General features: G+C 41.7%; 1 protein-coding gene across 5 annotated transcripts in view; it reads right to left on the bottom strand.

Moving 5' to 3' along the window:
* The window catches only part of BCAS3 (BCAS3 microtubule associated cell migration factor), a 1,469,256-nt gene that overhangs the window by 705,895 nt on the left and 743,746 nt on the right, over positions 1–19,615 (bottom strand). For all 5 annotated transcript variants that reach the window (XM_040336914.1, XM_040336915.1, XM_040336917.1 and 2 more), the window contains one exon: positions 8,086–8,186. In XM_040336914.1, coding sequence (XP_040192848.1) covers positions 8,086–8,186 — 101 coding nt within the window. The remainder of the gene's footprint in view (positions 1–8,085; positions 8,187–19,615) is intronic.

Below are 19,615 nucleotides of genomic sequence, written 5' to 3'. Positions count from 1 at the left end.
TTGATGGCATGGCACAGTGGTGACAATTGATGGCACAGTAGCTGCATTTGATGGGCACAGTGAGGCTGCAATATTTTTTTTCGTTTGCGCCCCCCAAAAATGTTGAGCACCAGCCGCCACTGCTTGTTACTAAGGAATGTCTTCAGGGGATCAGGAGCTCAGCTAACCAGCATTTAGGCCACAGGATCCTGCACATGTGCATAAGTAGAAGACTCAATCTGCAAAGTTGGCGAACACTAGCTGCCAAGACATTCACACAGTGGAATAAGGGCGTAGGTAACAGCTCCATTTGATTGTGGACCAAGATATCCATAAGGATGGCATAATGGTCAAAATATGTTGAGTTCAGACTGATGGACAGCCATAAAAGCAACCACAGGTTGCATGGCTGGACTTGTCATGGAGGATAGAGCTTTAAATAATGCCTATAACCTCTTGTCTATCAGGTCTTTAAACACAGGGTTATCCTTCACAAGGACCATGACAAGTCTTATTAGGCAAGAAATTGCAGGATCTATCACAGGAAATGCTCACTTGCATAGAAGGTTTTCCTCAATAAGATATTGTTGGGTGACACACGTTTGGGGAGATAATATCATCTCTTTGTGAGGCCAGTCCCCATACAAGACAGGCTCATCAAGTAAATTGACTAGGAAGGTCTTGGCTGGTTTTGCAGAATTTTTGTTTTTGTTTTTATTTTGGCAGGAGAATGAAGTTGACATTAAAGGCGACCACAACATTCGGTCAAAGTAATGATGGACTTTTTTTTGCAAATGATCCCCTACTGGGCACCGTCAGGTGAGTAGACTTAAGCTACTCCAATGCTAAGCAAGAGCTTACAGTGTCTATAATACCAGCTATAGTTTTCTTTAGTTTTAAAAAACTGAAACAGGCACAACAGTGCCATTGTTGGCACCCTCCTGTACTACCCAATCCCATAGGGGACAATGATTAAAACAAAAGAAAAGCCCTTGCTATCCTGGACTCACTGCACTACACAGTGAAACAGCAGTGCAAATTCTTCAAGAAAAAACAACGGTAGGGGCACTCTGGGATAAATGTTTAGAGGGCTTCCAGTCTGTAATCACCAATCTGCCTCAGAAATAAGATGGATTTAATCCATTCCTTGCTTTGCCCTCCACAATGGGCATACACCAGCAGGGTCCTCTGAGACTGGGCTCGGCACCAGGCAGACCGCATCTCTCAGCCAGTAGAGCACCGTGCAACTAACTGAACATATTGAACCAAGTGTCACAGTGCTGAAACCTTACTGGTTGGCCTCAGGTTTTTCATGTGATGGGAAATGAGTACTACCAAGGAGTCAACCGATTCAGAAGCAATACAAAAGATAATGTGTCTATGGTGCAGCCAGTTCCTGATATAAGAATCACTATGGAAAAAAATTATAGAAAGAAAAAACCCTATATTGGAAAGTAAGCATCTCTCAGTAATGAGAATATCTCTATCACCTAAGGACACTAGTAGAAAACTGAGGCTAGCTGGGTTTCACAAACTACGGTGAACGAGAGAGAGTGAACAACTGCGGTTAGCGAAGATTTCAATGCACCTCTCTATGTTATGTGAAATTTCAGTATTGGACCCCAAGCGTTAATCCAGTCAGAGAAAAGGAGTTTGGGGGTTTACTACATCATCTCTTTCACATATAGGAATGCGTTGAGCTACTAAGGGTGGAGGTATTACAACATGCCTCCAACCGTTAGCTTTGAAAGATTACGATAAACGTGAATAAGCACAACCAATGCACTTCTCTATGCAAGTGATTATCAGTACTGGACCCCAGGTGTCACTCCAATCAACAAACAGGAGTTTGGGGGTTCTCTACATCATATCACTTTACATAAAGGAATGCATTGGGCGACTAAGGGAGTAGGTATAAAATACGATAGTCTATAATAGGTCTGAGACTAGCATCTTTGTTCCTGACAAAAAACATTCAGCACTAGCAGGAGAAGTGGAGGGTTTAATAAAACCCTTTTTTAAGTTGTCCTGTAAATATTTCTTTAAATGTTGAAGTTCAGGTTGGGAAAGGGAGTAGATCCTGCCCGTAGGTATAGGGCTACCTGATAATAATTCAATAGGACAGTCGTATATCCTATGAGGAGGCAATGTCTCTGCATTCTTCTCACTGAATACATCAGTAAATTTGTGGTACTGAGATGGTATCTCCTGTGGTGCAACATGAAGCAGTGGAGAAACTTGATAAGAAGTGTTTTTACAGTAAGGAGAATGCAGAACTACAGTTCCTTGGTCCCAAAGAATAGTAGGCATTTGCAGCTTAAGCCATGGTAAACCCAATACAAAAGGGAATAGAGGAGATGGAATAACATCAAAAGACAGGAATTCACTATGATTATCAGAACAAGTTCTCAATAAGGGTTGAGTTTGGTATAAGATAGAACCTGAAGCAGAAGTTGTTCCATGAATAAAACTCACAAAAAGAGGAGATGATTTCTTCAGGTGTGGAATTTTTTCTGAGAAAACAAGGCCTGAATCAATGAAATTACCACAAGCGCCTGTATCCAATATAGCCTTAACAGGAATTCTAACATGGTCCAAGTTCGTCCTTTTTCTTTTTTTAGAAGAGGACAAGAGGAAATTGCATGGTCCGGTGAGGCACAATAAAGGCAAAGATTCAAGAGCGTCGACAGGCCCTCTCGGATGAGGAATGTGGAGCACGTACAGTGCCAATGTCCATTTTTTCATCAAAAGAGGTCAAACTCAATTTTTGAGGTATAAGGACAGGTGCTGCGGAGCTTGATTGACGTTCAGCTCGTCTCTCTCTTAACCTACGATTTATAGTGATAGAATGTTGTATGATGTCATTAAGAGATTGAGGGAGATCTGCTCTAGCCAACTCATCCTTGAGTGGTTCAGAAAGGCCAAGGCGAAATTGGTTACGGAGAGTAACATCATTCCACTCAGTCTCGAGAGCCCACCTCTGAAATTCTGCTATGAAGTCCTCACCTGGTCGTCTACCTTGTTTGAGATTCCTAATAGCATTTTCAGCAGTGAGTTGCTTATTGAAGTCATCATAGAGCAAGGACATAGTTGCAAAAAAATTGTGGACAAGAATTTAAGATTGGATCTTCTTTTTCTAAATAGGTATTTGCCCAAGCACGTAATTCTCCGCTTAAATAGGATATAAGGGTAAGCACCTTAACCCTATCATTGGGGTAGGTGCGAGGGCATAATTCAAACATTAATTTACATGCATTAATGAATTCTCTGTAGGTCTTTCGATCACCAGTGAAGGGTACAGGTGGATTAACCCTTGGTTCAGGAACAATACGTGCCACATTTGGATTCTGAGCAACTAAATCTTGCAGAGTTTGATTCTCCAATTGAAGGGTTTGGACAGTTTGAGCAAGAGCGTCTACTTTTTGAGTAAGGGCGACAACATGGTTAGCAGATTTCGCTGGGTTCATGATAAGGTTCTATTATTCTGTCACAAACTACGGTGAACAAGAGTAAACCACAACTGCGGTTAGCAAAGATATGAATGCACCTCTCTATGTTATGTGAAATTTCAGTATTGGACCCCAGGCATCACTCCAGTCAGAGAAAATGAGTTTGGGGGTTCACTACATCATCTCTTTCACATATAGGAATGCGTTGCGCTACTAATGGTGGAGGTATTACAACATGCCTCCAACCGCTAGCGTTGAAAGATTACGATAAACATGAATAAGCACAACCAATGCACTTCTCTATGCAAGTGATTATCAGTACCGGACCCCAGGCGTCACTCCAATCAACGAACAGGAGTTTGGGGGTTCTCTACATCATATCACTTTACATAAAGGAATGCATTGGGCTACTAAGGGAGTAGGTATAAAATACCTTCAGTCCTTAGCATGGAAAAGTTAGAGCGAACATGTTCAATATCTTAGGGTGGATGCCCGTATACATTTAACAACATATGTCAAGCACGTAGCATATGAGAATACTGTATGCAACTAGGATTTGCGTGGGGGAGGCAGATATAGCTCAGTTGGTATGAGAATGTATGTCTCTTCAAGATATTGCAGAGCTGTCAGTTAAAGGCATAATAAGTAAACTCAAGCAGCAGGATACTACTAATAATACCAGATCCAAATACAGTACTTTGTTCTAGAGCATGATGTGTAACGTAGTGATGGTACTTATCCATTTGCAGAGGATGAGTGTTGTCCAATAAGCAGAGTATCGCAGCAGCAATGGGATTCTGTAGTGCAGGGTCTCCTGGAGGAAGATATCTTAGGATGTCCCCAGCAATGATAGTATGCATGACAGTGTGGATCCAGCTAAGGAAGTATCTTGGTTCTGGCAGGGATCCGGCGTGACATGGCTTCCAGCTCAGGGATTGAGGTAGTACTAAAAGTTTTGTATCGTGGCCGGCTACGGCTGACAATAATAGAACAGTGTGCAGTCTGCACGCTGTTCTGTTTATAGGTGTGAGGCAGGTGTAGTGCATAAGGCACTAATTCACATCGCACTTCTGCGTTCCACGCTGGAACACACGTGGCGCTGGGGGATGATGTCATTGCGCGGTCGCCGTATGCGTTCCAGCGTGGAACGCAATACGGCGACGAGCGCCGTTTACAGTGGGATTTGGAGGGGTTGTATGGGAAATGCCCTAGCAGGTTTTTTTTGCCAGTGTCCAATCACCTAAAGGTAGCTGCATATAACCTAGTTGAAAGGATTTAAAGAAGCCTGTATCCTGTACTGTAGAATCAGGAAATACAGGTTTATATAAAATATTATTAGAAACAATGAGAAAAAAATATGTAATATATTGAAAAATCTTCTGTAAAAGTTAAAAACAGTAAAATGTCTCCAGCCATACAAAAATTCATAGTCTGATTTTAAACGCCTCGGGATGTTTTCTGAGAACTACTGCCATAAATTTGTTTTATTAAAAATCACAGTAACTCTCTGTATACAGCACTTTGCCTGTAATAAAGTGACATGTTATGATAAACTTTTGAGGCTTGAAGTTCTTAACATTCTCCTGTGAGAAGGACATTAGGTCAGTTTAACTTCTTGTTATTTTTTTTTTTCTTATATTTTGTGTTTTTCCTGTCTGAGAACACAATTACAGCCAACATATTTGCTGCAATGATGCAGGTTTCCCAGGCAACTTTATAGGAAACCCTTGAAGAAAATATAATTAAGTGTTCTTTGGGTAAAGACTACATTTCCGCCTACAGCAATGGCTAAGTGTATCTTGTTCATCCCATATAGACAGTCCATTAGAATTTGAAAGAGCGGCAGTTCCCATTGAAAATGGAAACTAGCACTATGTAATGCACTGTATAAAGGTGTTCACTTTAGCAAAAGCATTTCCTTATTATTTTACACAACAAGGAACATCTTCTGCTCAAAGAGGCACACATATTAATCAATGCCAGAGAGGACATATTCGAAGAGAAGCCTAAGAAGATATATGATAAAGGTTTCCACAGAGGAATGCATTTTGGGCTTTAGAAGTACAGAAAAAAAAAGATACTGTATATATTTTTTAGAAAATGTGGCTGTGCTTCTTTTTCAGTAGCATGCAGTTTCAATTTTGATATGTACATGAAGGGGTCAGTTTCTCAAAGTTTTCCCCTAAGATTCACAAAATGTTTGCCAAACACTTAGAGTCGGTTCACACAGGAGCAACACGACTTCCAGCACAACTTTGGGAGGCAACTTGGACATGACTTGAGTATGAATCATCAGACAACTTACAAGGCAACTTCAAGTCGCCTCCAGGACAGTACAAGGCAACTTCAAGTCGCCTCCAGGACAGGAGGCTTTCCAGTGGCCAATCAAACAACAATCAGCTCTGGGGGAGTGAGGGGTTTGCCTGAGAAATTTATGTTTTCTTCCTGTATTGTTGCTTCAGTTAAGACAGTGATCAGACTTCTGAGGCAACTTCCATTGAAATCAATGGGTACAAGTTGCCCACAAGTCAGATTGAAGTAGTACAGGAACCTTTTCTGAAGTCAGAGCGACTTCAGTAGTGTACATTAAGATGGCTCCATTCACTTCCATTGATTTTCTCAACCGCGCGACTTGCGACAAATTGGGGAGACTTCAAGTCGGAACCCAGGTCACCCCTGTGTGAACCGGCTTAGGGTACATTCGCATCATATGTGGTAGGGCTGGATTGTACATCTATTCCAGCGCAGTCCCAGTGCATGACAAGGCAACACAACCCCTACGTTGCAGCGGTGTACTGAAAAAAAGTACCGCATGCACTGCACGTCTCTAGCACTTTAGCTTTTTGAAATATATGTGTGACAGTTAATCAAAGTTTGTTAAAAAAAAATAAAGTGCATCACCACTGCACTAATCTCAGCCAGACCACATCACACACCAACCATTGCGTTGCAATGCAGCGGCTGGTGTGAACAAGCCCTCATATGTTTTAAATTCAATACAATTGTTGTAATCTTTTATGAATTATGTATGCATTATGGGTAAAAATGTACATTAAAAGAGCCAATTTGTTATGTTTCAACCTTAAAAATTGTTACCCCACAATAGTATTTAAATGTTAAAGCAATCTGGCATACCAATTTTCCCTTTATTTCTACTTTTTTATTTCTATCTATCCATTGAGATAAGTGCCTTGTGATCACCTAAGCTTTTTGTCAAATTTTTATACTACATACAATATTTTGGGCATGCTACCAAAATCAAGACTCAGATATACATTATATTGTCAAAAGCATTGGGACACCTGCCTTTAAACGCATATGAACTTTCATGGCATCCCAGTTTTTAGTCCATAGGATTCAATATTGAGTTGGCCCAGCCTTTGCAGCTATAACAGTTTCAACTCTTCTGAGAAGGCTGTCCACAAGGTTTAGGAGTGTGTCTATGGGAATGTTTGACCAAACTTGCTCATGCATGCCATCCCAAAACTCTTCCCACAAAGTTGGGAGTATGAAATTGTCCAACATGTCTTGGTATGCTGACCCCTTAAGAGTTCCCTTCACTGGAAAAAAGGGGCCAAGCCCAACCTCTGAAAAACAACCCCACACCATAATCACTCCTCCACCAAATGATTTGGACCAGGGCACATAGGTCCATAAAGACATGAATGGGTTTGGAGTGGAGGAACTTGAGTGAAAGAAATAGAACGGAGACTGTGAGACAGGCCTTCTCATCCAACATCAGTGTCTGACCTCACAAATGCGCTTGTGGGCACAGTTCGGGGATGGCCCATTCCTGTTCCAACATGACTCCACACCAGTTCACAAAGCAAGGTCCATAAAGACATGGGTGAGCAAGTTTGGGGTTGAAGATCTTGACTGGTATGCATAGAGTTCTGACCTTAACCCGATATGACACCTTTGGGATGAATTGGAGTGGAGACTGCAAGCCAGGCCTTCTTGTCGAACAGCAGTGCCTGACCTCACAAATGCTCTTCTGGATGAATGGTCAAACATTCCCATAGACACACTCCTAAACCTTGTGGACAGCCTTCCCAGAAGAGCTGAAGATATTATAGCTGCAAAGGATGGGGCAACTCAATACTAAATCCCTACGAACTAAGACTGGGATGCCATTAAAGTTCATGTGCATGTAAAGGCGTCCCAATACTTTTGGCAACATAGTGTAAATTTAATATAGAAAAAAATGCATTAATACAATAATAGCTTTGACACCACACATTATTTTTTTTAACAAAAAAGTTGTTACTTTTTTAATACTAAACTTTCTATCAAAATGAATAGAGCTTTTTTGCACCTAGATAATCTTGCCAGTAACTGTGTAGGTAGTATCAAGTATAGTGTATAAAAGAGTGAAGTGTTCATCTGAAATGCATGCACCTTGCATGACTGTGTTGGCTGTCTTGAAGAAAAATTGCATTGGCTTTACAATGTTTTACTGGCACGTCAGAAAAACAAAACAAAAAAACATCATGATTTATTTTTAAACTTTTGCAATAAACTCCCTCCCCCTTAAATAGAAACATAAGCAGTGTACAACAAATTTTGCATTATATTTTTGTCAAAAGCAACACTCACTAGCTTCAAATATCCAATAGGCTTACAAAATATGACTACGGTATATAATTAAATGTATAACCTGTGAAAGCCATTCTTCATCCTCCTGGCCACTATGGTCTGACGCCAGGCTGTCATAAGAACCATGCCGTGTGATGGGACCAGGACTTCCAGGAGGAACCACTGAAAAACAAGATTTTATAATGCATGATTAGAGCCATTCTTTATCCACAAAGAAAAAGATCAAGTCATTACACCTGAAATTCAGACAGATTTAAAAGACACAAATAAGTGTGTCTTCAATAAAAAAAAATCATTAAATATATTTTTAAATGCAAACAGTGTAAGTAAGTGGGAGAAGAAAAACCCATGTAAAAGAAGGTGTACTTTAACCACTTGAGATCCGCGCTATAGACGAAATACGTCCGCAGCGCGGCTCTCAAGTGCCAAGTGGCCGTTTAAAAACGGCCTTTATGTGCATTACCCGCGCGCGCCACTGGGTGGCGCGCGGCGGGTAAAAACTGTCCCGACGCATCGCCGAAGACCCGATGCGTGTACCTGGCGGCCGCGATGTCCGCCGGGTACACGCGATCGTCGGTGACACGGTAGGTGACAGCAGGAACGTGGAGCTCTGTGTGTAAACACAGAGCTCCACGTGCTGTGAGAGGAGAGGAGACCGATCTGTGTCTCTTGTACATAGGGACACAGCATCGGTCCCCTCCCCCAGTCACCCCCCTCCCCCCACACAGTTATAACACACCCAGGCTACACATTTAACCCTTTCCTCACCCCCTAGTGTTAACCCCTTCACTGCCAGTCACATTTATACAGTAATTAGTGCATTTTTATATCACTGATCGCCGTATAAATGTGAATGGCGCCAAATTTGTGTCAAAAGTGTCCGATACGTCCGCCGCAATATCCCAGTCCCAATAAAAATCGCAGATCGCCGCCATTACTAGTAAAAAAAAAAATAATAAAAAAAATCATAATTCTGTTCCCCATTTTGTAGGCGCTATAACTTTTGCGCAAACCAGTCGCTTATTGTGATTTATTTTTTTTTTTTACAAAAATACGTCGAAAAATACGTATCGGCCTTAACTGAGAAAAAAAATAGTTTTTTAAAAAAAAATTGGGATATTTATTATAGCAACAAGTAAAAAAAATATATATTTTTTTTAAATTGTTGCTCTTTTTTTGTTTATAGCGCAAAAAATAAAAACCGCAGAGGTGATCAAATACCACCAAAAGAAAGCTCTATTTGTGGGGAAAAAAGGACGCCAATTTTGTTTGGGAGCCACATCGCACGACCGCGCAATTGTCAGTTAAAGCGACGCAGTGCCGGACGCTGAGATTTCGCCTGGGAACGAAGGGGGTTTATGTGCCCAGTAAGCAAGTGGTTAAACACCTCAGTACAGGGCACTTACACCCTGGCATCATTTGTGGGGACAGATTGCTTGCACTCTTGGGCACTGATTGGTGGAAATTGTGGACATTGGTTGGCACTGATTGCTGGCAGTGGTGGGTAATCATTGCTGGCACTGGTGGGCACTTAATTGTAATCAGGACACTGGTGATCATACCTAGCTGTCCTCTGTGAGGAGATGCCGCTGATCGGCTCTCCTCTCCTCGCTGTGAGGCGATGAGAGACAATTACCGGCATCTTCATGTTTACATGTGACTGGCTGTGATTGGTCACAGCCGATCACATGGTTAAAAAACTGCGGTCACAGCTCCTTACACAGATTGGGGTCGTGTCGTGCCCTAGAAACATGGAACAGCCACCGCGCTGTCATATGACATCCACTCAGAACGAGAGCCACACCGCCCAGCCGTCATTTGATGGTGAGCAGGTCGGCAAGAGGTTAAAGTGGTTGTAAACCTATACATATACCCAGTAAAATGAAACGTCTAGCCTTAGGTGATAAGAGAGATAAAACATCTATATACACACACAGCACAGCTCTGTGCCACCCTCTGCTCACAGGGTATGATTGAAAGCAGCAGGAGCCAATGGCTCTTGCACCTGTTTCTCTGTCCTGTGAATTCAGGGCGAGAAGAGAGAGAGGCACAGCACTGGATTTAGTGAGGAATAATTTTAGGGGGTTGAGGGGGTGATACAAATACAGGGATATTCTTTACCTTAATGCAGAGACTCTATATATATCTATATATAATACATATTATACATATATAGCTTAAAGGCCCTATTGCTGGGCACCACCGGCTCTTTCGTGCTGTAAGAATATGGTTTGCATCTTCAACACCAAGTCTTGTACTCCAACAAATATCTCATCAAATCACATGCCATGTGCAAGACAGTTATTTGCAGAGAACCATGCACACATCATGATTGTTTTCTATTTCCTGTTATCGTAGAGGCTCAGGGAGACTGAATTCAGTACATTCCTAACAGGAGGAAAATATGTGTGTGTGTGTAATGTCTCATGCTTCCTTCAATTAAAATGTTCTGGTGGCAAGTTCACAAGACGGGCAGCAGTGTGAAAATGTTATTATGAATGATCATGAGCTGGTGCTAAAAAAATGTAGAAAATCAATATAAATAGCCGTTTTATATGTGGCACCACCCAGTTAGTTGCTGTGCTATCTGTAGTAGCTTTTTTTTACGCCAATCTACTAAGACTTCAAATGCATTTATTGAAACCCAGGAGGTTATTGACAGAGTAGAAAAATGTCTTTTACTTATCTTAAAATAGGTAAAAGGTGAAACTATGGGCAAAAATACAAAAAAATAGATTTATGATGCAATCTGTCAATAGCATCAACAAAACTGTTTTTGTAACCTGTTGCATTAAACATTAAATAAAAAATATATATATATTTTTGTAGGGAAAACAATTGTGCATTTTTTTCTGAAACCTGCAGAACATTGCACACGCGATCAGCAGGTCACAAGTACAATGTCAGACTTCTACAGAATCTCAGTATAGCTATCTGACAGGCAGACCGATATGGGTAAAGGAAGATCAATGAACTACAAAAGCATTCACCAGCACCATAGCATTTCACTGAGAACTACAAGCCACCTCTGCCGTGGTGGAAGACAGTAGATGTATTTCATTCATAAATCACTGTGAACGAGGAAGCCATATGGGCTGGTGCAGGGAGAAGATCCCATGCCCACTGTCAAAGCAAGTAATCAGGGCGGCTGCAGGCAGGTGCTCTTTGGCAACATGTTACAGGTTACCAAAGAAGAACTTGTCCTTTAATATCTGTTTTTACCTTCATTTAAAAGGCCAAGCTATCCAGCAAGAGTAGTGGTTACAGGGTTGAGACAAACCATTTAACAGAAATAGGGGTGCTTACAATACTCAGCTCTTATTTGTTTGGCTAAAACCTACAGTACTGAGCAAAAGTTTTAGGGCACCTGTGAAAAAAATGCTGTTAATTAGGAAAACATTCAGAAATAAACCCAATTCCTCAAGGCTAAGAGACTCAACTATGCATGAAAACATAGGAACTGTGGTGCAGAAAAATGCCAAAAGTGCTCTGGACAGAAGAATCAAATGGAAAAATGCATATATTGCATCAGATCATTTATTTTTCAAGAAAAAAAGAAGGCTGGACGGCCATGAGTAAGCCTTGGTGTGAAACCATGCAAGATGATACCTGTAGTTCACCTACTGAATAAATAAATTGTACAGGAGTGTGGCCGTCCAGCAAGTAGATTTAAAGTGTATGTAAATTCATTTTTTTTAGGTTTGGATAGAGTAGGGAAGAATTTCAATTGTTTTTTATTTATTTTTTTGCTGTCCATGGCCTCCTCTTTATTGTTGTTTTGTGACCATTGTCATGAGAGAAAGTGTTGGAAAATCCAAACTTTTATGCCACGTACACGCGACCGGAATTTCCGACAAGGAAACTGGAATGTTGGCTCAAACTTGTTGTTGTTCAAATGTTGTTGGAAATTCCAAACGTCAAGAACACGGTGACGAACAACACTACCACGAGCCGAGAAAAATTAAGTTTAATGATTCCGAGCATGCACAGGATTTTTGTGCATCGGAATTGCATACAGATGATCGGAATTTCCGTCAATAACTTTTCCCGTTGGAAAATTTGAGAACCAGCTCTCAAATTTTTGCTGTCGGAAATTCCAACAGAAAATGTCCAATGGGGCCTACACACGGTCAGAATTTTTAGAGTCATCAAGGGGAAATTCTCCAACAGGGATACATGTTTCTATGATAGCTCTCTAAGTTGGGAAATACATTTACTTTAGAGAAATTTCATCTCCATTCCATTTGCATCTCCAGGACAGGATGTGAAAGGTAATTTCTCCACTGGGACAAAAGGCAGCAAAACAAAACTAAAATTTGAAAGGGGTTTTACCTCTTCCCTACTTAAAAAAAGCTTTGGCTTTACATACACTTGAAAGTGGTTGTAAACCCCATTCATTAAATTTGACCTAGGCACATATATCTGTAGTGTTTACTTATCTCTCACCAAAGCTCTAAGTGTTGTGTATTTCTGCTGCTCTGTTCCTGCTCTGTCAGTCTGACAAATTTCCAGACACAGGAGATACCAGCAGCTGGAAATTTGTGTGTGTGTGGGGGGGGGGGGGAGCTTAAAGGTAGATTAGATACCAGCTTTGCATATTCGTTCGTTCCTCTGCCTATATGGAGTGGGGTTGTGTGCTTTTTCTCCAATCAGCTGTCACACAGTGCAAGCCCAGACTCCCCACCTGCCCCTATGCACCGCTGAAACAGGGAGAAAGATTTATAACATTATCTGAACTTTCCAAAGAGTGTAGAAAGGGAAAGACAGCAAATAGACATGTACATGTAGGGAGATTTGTTTAATTCCTGTGTATCATCTGAGAAGGTTCACTTCACTGGGTATAGGAGAGGGTTTACAAACACTTAAAGTAAGCCACTGCTGGTCAAGAGAATACTATTAATTGATTACAACTACATGGGAATCCCAAACCCTTTAACCTCTTGCTTACTGGGCACATATACCCCCTTCCTGCCCAGGCGAAATTTTAGCTTTCGGCACTGCGTCGCTTTAACTGACAATTGCGCTGTCATGCGACATGGCTCCCAAACAAAATTGACGTCCTTTTTTTTCCACAAATAGAGCTTTCTTTTGGTGGTATTTCATCGCCTGTGTGGTTTTTATTTTTTGTGCTATAAACAAAAAAGGGCGGCAATTTTGAAAAAAATAACAATATTTTTTACTATAATAAATATCCCAATTTTTTTTAATTATTTTTTTTTCTCAGTTTAGGCCGATACGTATTCTTCTACATATTTTTGGTAAAAAAAAAAAAAAAACGCAATAAGCGTACAGGGAGTGCAGAATTATTAGGCAAATGAGTATTTTGACCACATCATCCTCTTTATGCATGTTGTCTTACTCCAAGCTGTATAGGCTCGAAAGCCTACTACCAATTAAGCATATTAGGTGATGTGCATCTCTGTAATGAGAAGGGGTGTGGTCTAATGACATCAACACCCTATATCAGGTGTGCATAATTATTAGGCAACTTCCTTTCCTTTGGCAAAATGGGTCAAAAGAAGGACTTGACAGGCTCAGAAAAGTCAAAAATAGTGAGATATCTTGCAGAGGGATGCAGCACTCTTAAAATTGCAAAGCTTCTGAAGCGTGATCATCGAACAATCAAGCGTTTCATTCAAAATAGTCAACAGGGTCGCAAGAAGCGTGTGGAAAAACCAAGGCGCAAAATAACTGCCCATGAACTGAGAAAAGTCAAGCGTGCAGCTGCCAAGATGCCACTTGCCACCAGTTTGGCCATATTTCAGAGCTGCAACATCACTGGAGTGCCCAAAAGCACAAGGTGTGCAATACTCAGAGACATGGCCAAGGTAAGAAAGGCTGAAAGACGACCACCACTGAACAAGACACACAAGCTGAAACGTCAAGACTGGGCCAAGAAATATCTCAAGACTGATTTTTCTAAGGTTTTATGGACTGATGAAATGAGAGTGAGTCTTGATGGGCCAGATGGATGGGCCCGTGGCTGGATTGGTAAAGGGCAGAGAGCTCCAGTCCGACTCAGACGCCAGCAAGGTGGAGGTGGAGTACTGGTTTGGGCTGGTATCATCAAAGATGAGCTTGTGGGGCCTTTTCGGGTTGAGGATGGAGTCAAGCTCAACTCCCAGTCCTACTGCCAGTTTCTGGAAGACACCTTCTTCAAGCAGTGGTACAGGAAGAAGTCTGCATCCTTCAAGAAAAACATGATTTTCATGCAGGACAATGCTCCATCACACGCGTCCAAGTACTCCACAGCGTGGCTGGCAAGAAAGGGTATAAAAGAAGAAAAACTAATGACACGGCCTCCTTGTTCACCTGATCTGAACCCCATTGAGAACCTGTGGCCCATCATCAAATGTGAGATTTACAAGGAAGGAAAACAGTACACCTCTCTGAACAGTGTCTGGGAGGCTGTGGTTGCTGCTGCACATTGCAATGTTGATGGTGAACAGATCAAAACACTGACAGAATCCATGGATGGCAGGCTTTTGAGTGTCCTTGCAAAGAAAGGTGGCTATATTGGTCACTGATTTGTTTTTGTTTTGTTTTTGAATGTCAGAAATGTATATTTGTGAATGTTGAGATGTTATATTGGTTTCACTGGTAAAAATAAATAATTGAAATGGGTATATATTTTTTTTTGTTAAGTTGCCTAATAATTATGCACAGTAATAGTCACCTCCACACACAGATATCCCCCTAAAATAGCTAAAACTAAAAACTACTTCCAAAAATATTCAGCTTTGATATTAATGAGTTTTTTGGGTTCATTGAGAACATGGTTGTTGTTCAATAATAAAATGAATCCTCAAAAATACAACTTGCCTAATAATTCTGCACTCCCTGTATAGTGACTGGTTTGAGCAAAAGTTATAGAACCTAAAAAATAGGGGACATAATTATTATAATTTTTTTACTAGTAATGGCGGCGATCTGCGATTTTTATTGGGACTGCGACATTATGGCGGACACATCGGACACTTTTGACACATTTTTGGAACCATTCACATTTATACAGTGAACAGTGCTATAAATATGCACTGATAACTGTATAAATGTGACTGGCAGGGAAAGGGTTAACACTAGGGGGCGAGGAAGGGGTTAAATGTGTACCCTGGGAGTGATTCTTACTGTGGGGGGAGGGGACTGACTGGGGGGGTGACCGATCTGTGTCCCTATGTACAAGGGACACAGCATCGGTCTCCTCTCCCTGACAGAAAGTGGATCGCTGTGTTTACACACAGAGATCCACGGTTCTGCTCAGTTACTGGGCAATCACGGGTGCCTGGCGGCCATCGCGGCCGCCGGGCACGCGCATTACGTCCCCAGTAACACGGCGGGTGTGCGCGAGTGTTGCCGGCGGCGCGCACGCCCCCTAGTGGCTCTAAAAGACAAGGACGTCATATGACGTCCTGTCAGAACAATGGAGCTATCATGCTGCCGTCAATTGACAGCGGCCGGAAGTTAAGTGGTTAAACCAATGTTCCTCACACCTGTTTTAACATCATTTAGCAAGCACCTGTGACTGAGAAAACTTTTACTTAATTTAACAAGTTGGTCAGTGTAAGATTGGGGGATCAGACTCCAATGGTAGGTGCGTTTTTCAGTGAGTACGCCAGTCCAATACTGAGTTTTTAAGGGCCTGGTAGCCCACTTTTATTTAAAAACATCAAAGTTAACAGATACAAAAGCAGCCCTCGCAGGGGGGTTTCCTCATTCCTGTATCTTGCAAAAAATCAACAGTCACACACAACGTCTGCAAACAGCGACCTATCCTTCTTGGACGCACACAGCATCAATCCTCTTGAAGCACACAGCTTCTAGCTGCAACCCATGCAGCCTCTCTCTTCTCTCAGAGATATGGGAGCTCACCTGGCTCCCAGGTACAGACTTCCTTTCTGTGGGGTGGGGCCCTGAATGCTGTTCAGGTCAGACTTAAAAAGCCCAAGCCACAGCTGACCAATTAACGTGTGTTTCTCCCCAGAATTTGGCGTAAAGCAGCCATTTCTCCCACAGCACAGGGTCCCATCCTCACAGTCAGTCAGTTAAAAGCCTAATGCTGCACACACACGGTCGGAATTTCCAACAACATTTGTGTGACCGTGTGTATGCAAGACAAGGTGGGGCGAACAATCCGTCGGAAAAAAATCCACGGTTTTGATGTCGGAATGTCCGATCGTGTGTACACAGCATAAGAATGCTTTCCCCGGCAATATGGCAAAATCCTAAAGGACAAGCAAGACACTGAAATGTTTTGATAAATCTTAAAACAAGGATTTACCAGTGCTGTCAGACATACTTGCACTGTTTCCTAGTAACAAAATCTATGAATGAAGTCTTACGTGGGACTTCAAAAAAGTTCTGGAATGTAACACATTCCTCACACTGGATTGTTCCATTTATATATAGGTGATACTCTAACTAGAATAACACAAGGTAACTTATTGCATATAAGCTCAGAACATCAAGGTTCTGAAAACCGTTTTGATTGTGTTTCCTATTGTAACAGTGCCAACCTCATATTCTCTTGCTTTAACTAAGCAGAAGTTTTCTTGAGCTTTGTATTAGCACAATCAATGTTTTCCCCTGAACCCTGACCCCTGGGTGCAATAAAGGCCCACTAATTAATTATTAAAGTTTTCTAACAGCCAATAGTTCTTGTATCTGGTTTCACTTCACTCTTATTACCCACTCCCTGTACAATGGTAACAGACAGCATGCAATTGAAACATAGCCATGTAATCCTTACCCTTGCAATCCTAGGAATGATAAATAGCATGTAGGCATATACAGTATCTCACAAAAGTGAGTACACCACTCACATTTTTGTAAATATTTTATTATATCTTTTCATATGACAACACTGAAAAAAATACACTGTTCTACAATGTAAAGTAGTGAGTGTACAGGTTGTACAACAGTGTGAATTTGATGTCCCCTCAAAATAACTCAACATGCAGCTATTAATGTCTAAACCGCTGGCAAAAAAAGTGAGTATGCCCCCAAGTGAAAATTTCCAAATTGGGCCCAAAGTGTAAATATTTTGTGTGGCCACCATTATTTGTCAGCATTGAATTAACCCTCTTGGGCATGGAGTTCACCAGAGCTTCACAGGTTGCCACTGAGTCCTCTTCTACTCCTCCATGACAACATCACGGAAATGGTGGACCTTGCGCTCCTCCACCTTCCTTTTGAGGATGTCCCACAGATGCTCAATAGGGTTTAGGTCTGGAGACATGCTTGACCAGTCCATCACCTTTACCCTCAGCTTCTTTAAGCAAGGCAGTGGTCATCTTGGAGGTGTGTTTGGGGTCATTATGTTGGGATACTGCCCTGTGGCCCAGTCCCTGAAAGGGAGGGGGTCATGCTCCTCTTCGGTATGTCACAGAACATGTTGGTATTCATGATTTCCTCAATGAACTGTAGCTCCCAGTGTCGGCAGCACTCATGTGGCCCCAGATCATGACACTCCCACCACCATGCTTGACTGTAGGCAATATACACTTGTCTTTGCATTCCTCACCTGGTTTCCGTCACACACACTTGGCAACATTTGAACCAAATAAGTTTATCTTGGTCTCATCAAACCACAGGACATGGTTCAAGTAATCCATGTCCTTAGTCTGCTTGTCTACAGCAAACTGTTTGCAGGCTTTTTTGAGCATCATATTTAGAAGAGGCTTCCTTCTGGAACAACAGCCATGTAGATCAATTTGATGCAGTGTGCAGCGTATGGTCTGAGCACTGACAGGCTGACCCCCACCCTTCAACTTGAGACCCTGTAACACTAACGAGTCATGTGACACTGGGGATGGAAAAATGCTAATTGGGCCCAATTTGGACATTTTCACTTAGGGGTGTGCTCACTTTTGTTGCCAGTGGTTTAGATATTATTGACTGTGTGTCAAGTTATTTTGAAGGGAAAGGGAATGTACACTGGTATACAAGCTTTACATTGTAGCAAAGTATAATTACTTCAGTGTTGTCATATGAAAATATAGAATACACTATTTACAAAAATGTGAGGGTGCACTCACTTTTGTGAGATACGGTATAAGTATATTTTCTGTCCTGCACGAAAGTATATTACTTGAAGTTATTTTTTCATGGATGCATCTTAAATGTTGCTATATTTTTAGGTACCATTGATCTGTAAGGGTAAAACCATTTTATTCCCATATTTATGTATATGCGTTACCAATTGTCCACTACAAGTGCCGCCAAAGTAAAATAAGCTGCAGATAGGATGTGCTGGGTCATTTCCATAACTGTATCATTTAGTCAAAAGACACCATAAAATTGATTTTAGCCCTTGATACATGTAGTTTTGTTTATAAGGTGCTGACCCATTACATGGCTCTTTACAGTGAAAAATGGACAATTAACATCAATCCTACGTTTTTACTACAGTCCTACTGACACACACAGGCACTCACTAGAACACATATGGATGTAACAATTAACTACCCAGTATGTTTTTCTTAAGTGGATATGAAGAACAGCAGGGAGCAATGTGAGTGTAGTATATTAACAGATTTATTGTGGTGAAAAGACAAATTACAACTCACATTGTGACAGTTAATATCAGGCTCATCACATAGTAAGGGCTTCCGAAGGACAGTCTCACTACAACAGGGGACCTCAGACCAAGATAAGAGCACTGGGTGGATAAATACACCTGTAGGACCAAGAGAACACACCAGGGGGCACCAAACTAAGTGAAACATTAATAGTACTTAGAAATACTAGAAAATTAGTAACTTACATGGTAAGAATAGGCACTTTGTGTATGTAATCCAATAGCATCTGGGATGGGGAACCTCTTCCTACAACTTGCAGACTGGAAAGTCCAGACGTCAGGCTGGATGACAGATTAGATGAGGAATTGGAAAACAATAAGAGGGAAAAGAGAGCTTCTTGTGGGATTCAGAGCAGACCGGAAGTGATGTCTTCTGGATATTGGGGGGCAAAGCTATGCATTTCAAGGCCACCCAAGCTTTGTTCTCAAGCCAACCTTCGAAGGAAGGCTAGTTTGTTGGTTTCCACTTCCTCATCTAAGCTGTAATCCTTCCTGACGTCTGGACTTTCCAGGCTGCAAGTTGTTGGAAGAGATTCCCCATCCCAGGTTCATGGATTACAATTCCCATGAGAGCTTATACATGCCTCAGTGTTATTAATGCTATACTTAGTTTGGTGCCCCCTGGTGTGTTCTGTTGGTCCTGGAGTTTGTGTCTTCTACTTTGGCTTTCAATAATAATGGTAACTAAGGGCCAGATTCACAAAAGAGATACGACGGAGTATCTCAGATACTCCATCGTATCTCTCAGAGTATCTATGCGACTGATTCATAGAATCAGTTACGCATAGATATCCCTAAGATCCGACAGGTGTAATGGACTTGCACTGTCGGATCTTAGGATGCAATACCGCGGCCGCCGCTGGGGGGAGTTTGCTTCGTAAACCAGCGTCGGGTATGCAAATTAGGAGTTACGGCGATCCCCGAAGGTTTTTCCCGTCGTTACATCGTCACAAGTGTTAGATTTCCGTCGCAAAGATAGGGCACCTTTAATATGGTGGAAAAGTACTCCACCATG

This window comes from Rana temporaria, chromosome 2, assembly GCF_905171775.1.
Source record: "Rana temporaria chromosome 2, aRanTem1.1, whole genome shotgun sequence".
Classification (NCBI taxonomy): domain Eukaryota; kingdom Metazoa; phylum Chordata; class Amphibia; order Anura; family Ranidae; genus Rana; species Rana temporaria.
Note: the sequence above shows the minus strand (reverse complement) of the source record. Positions and strands in the feature narration are given on the sequence as shown.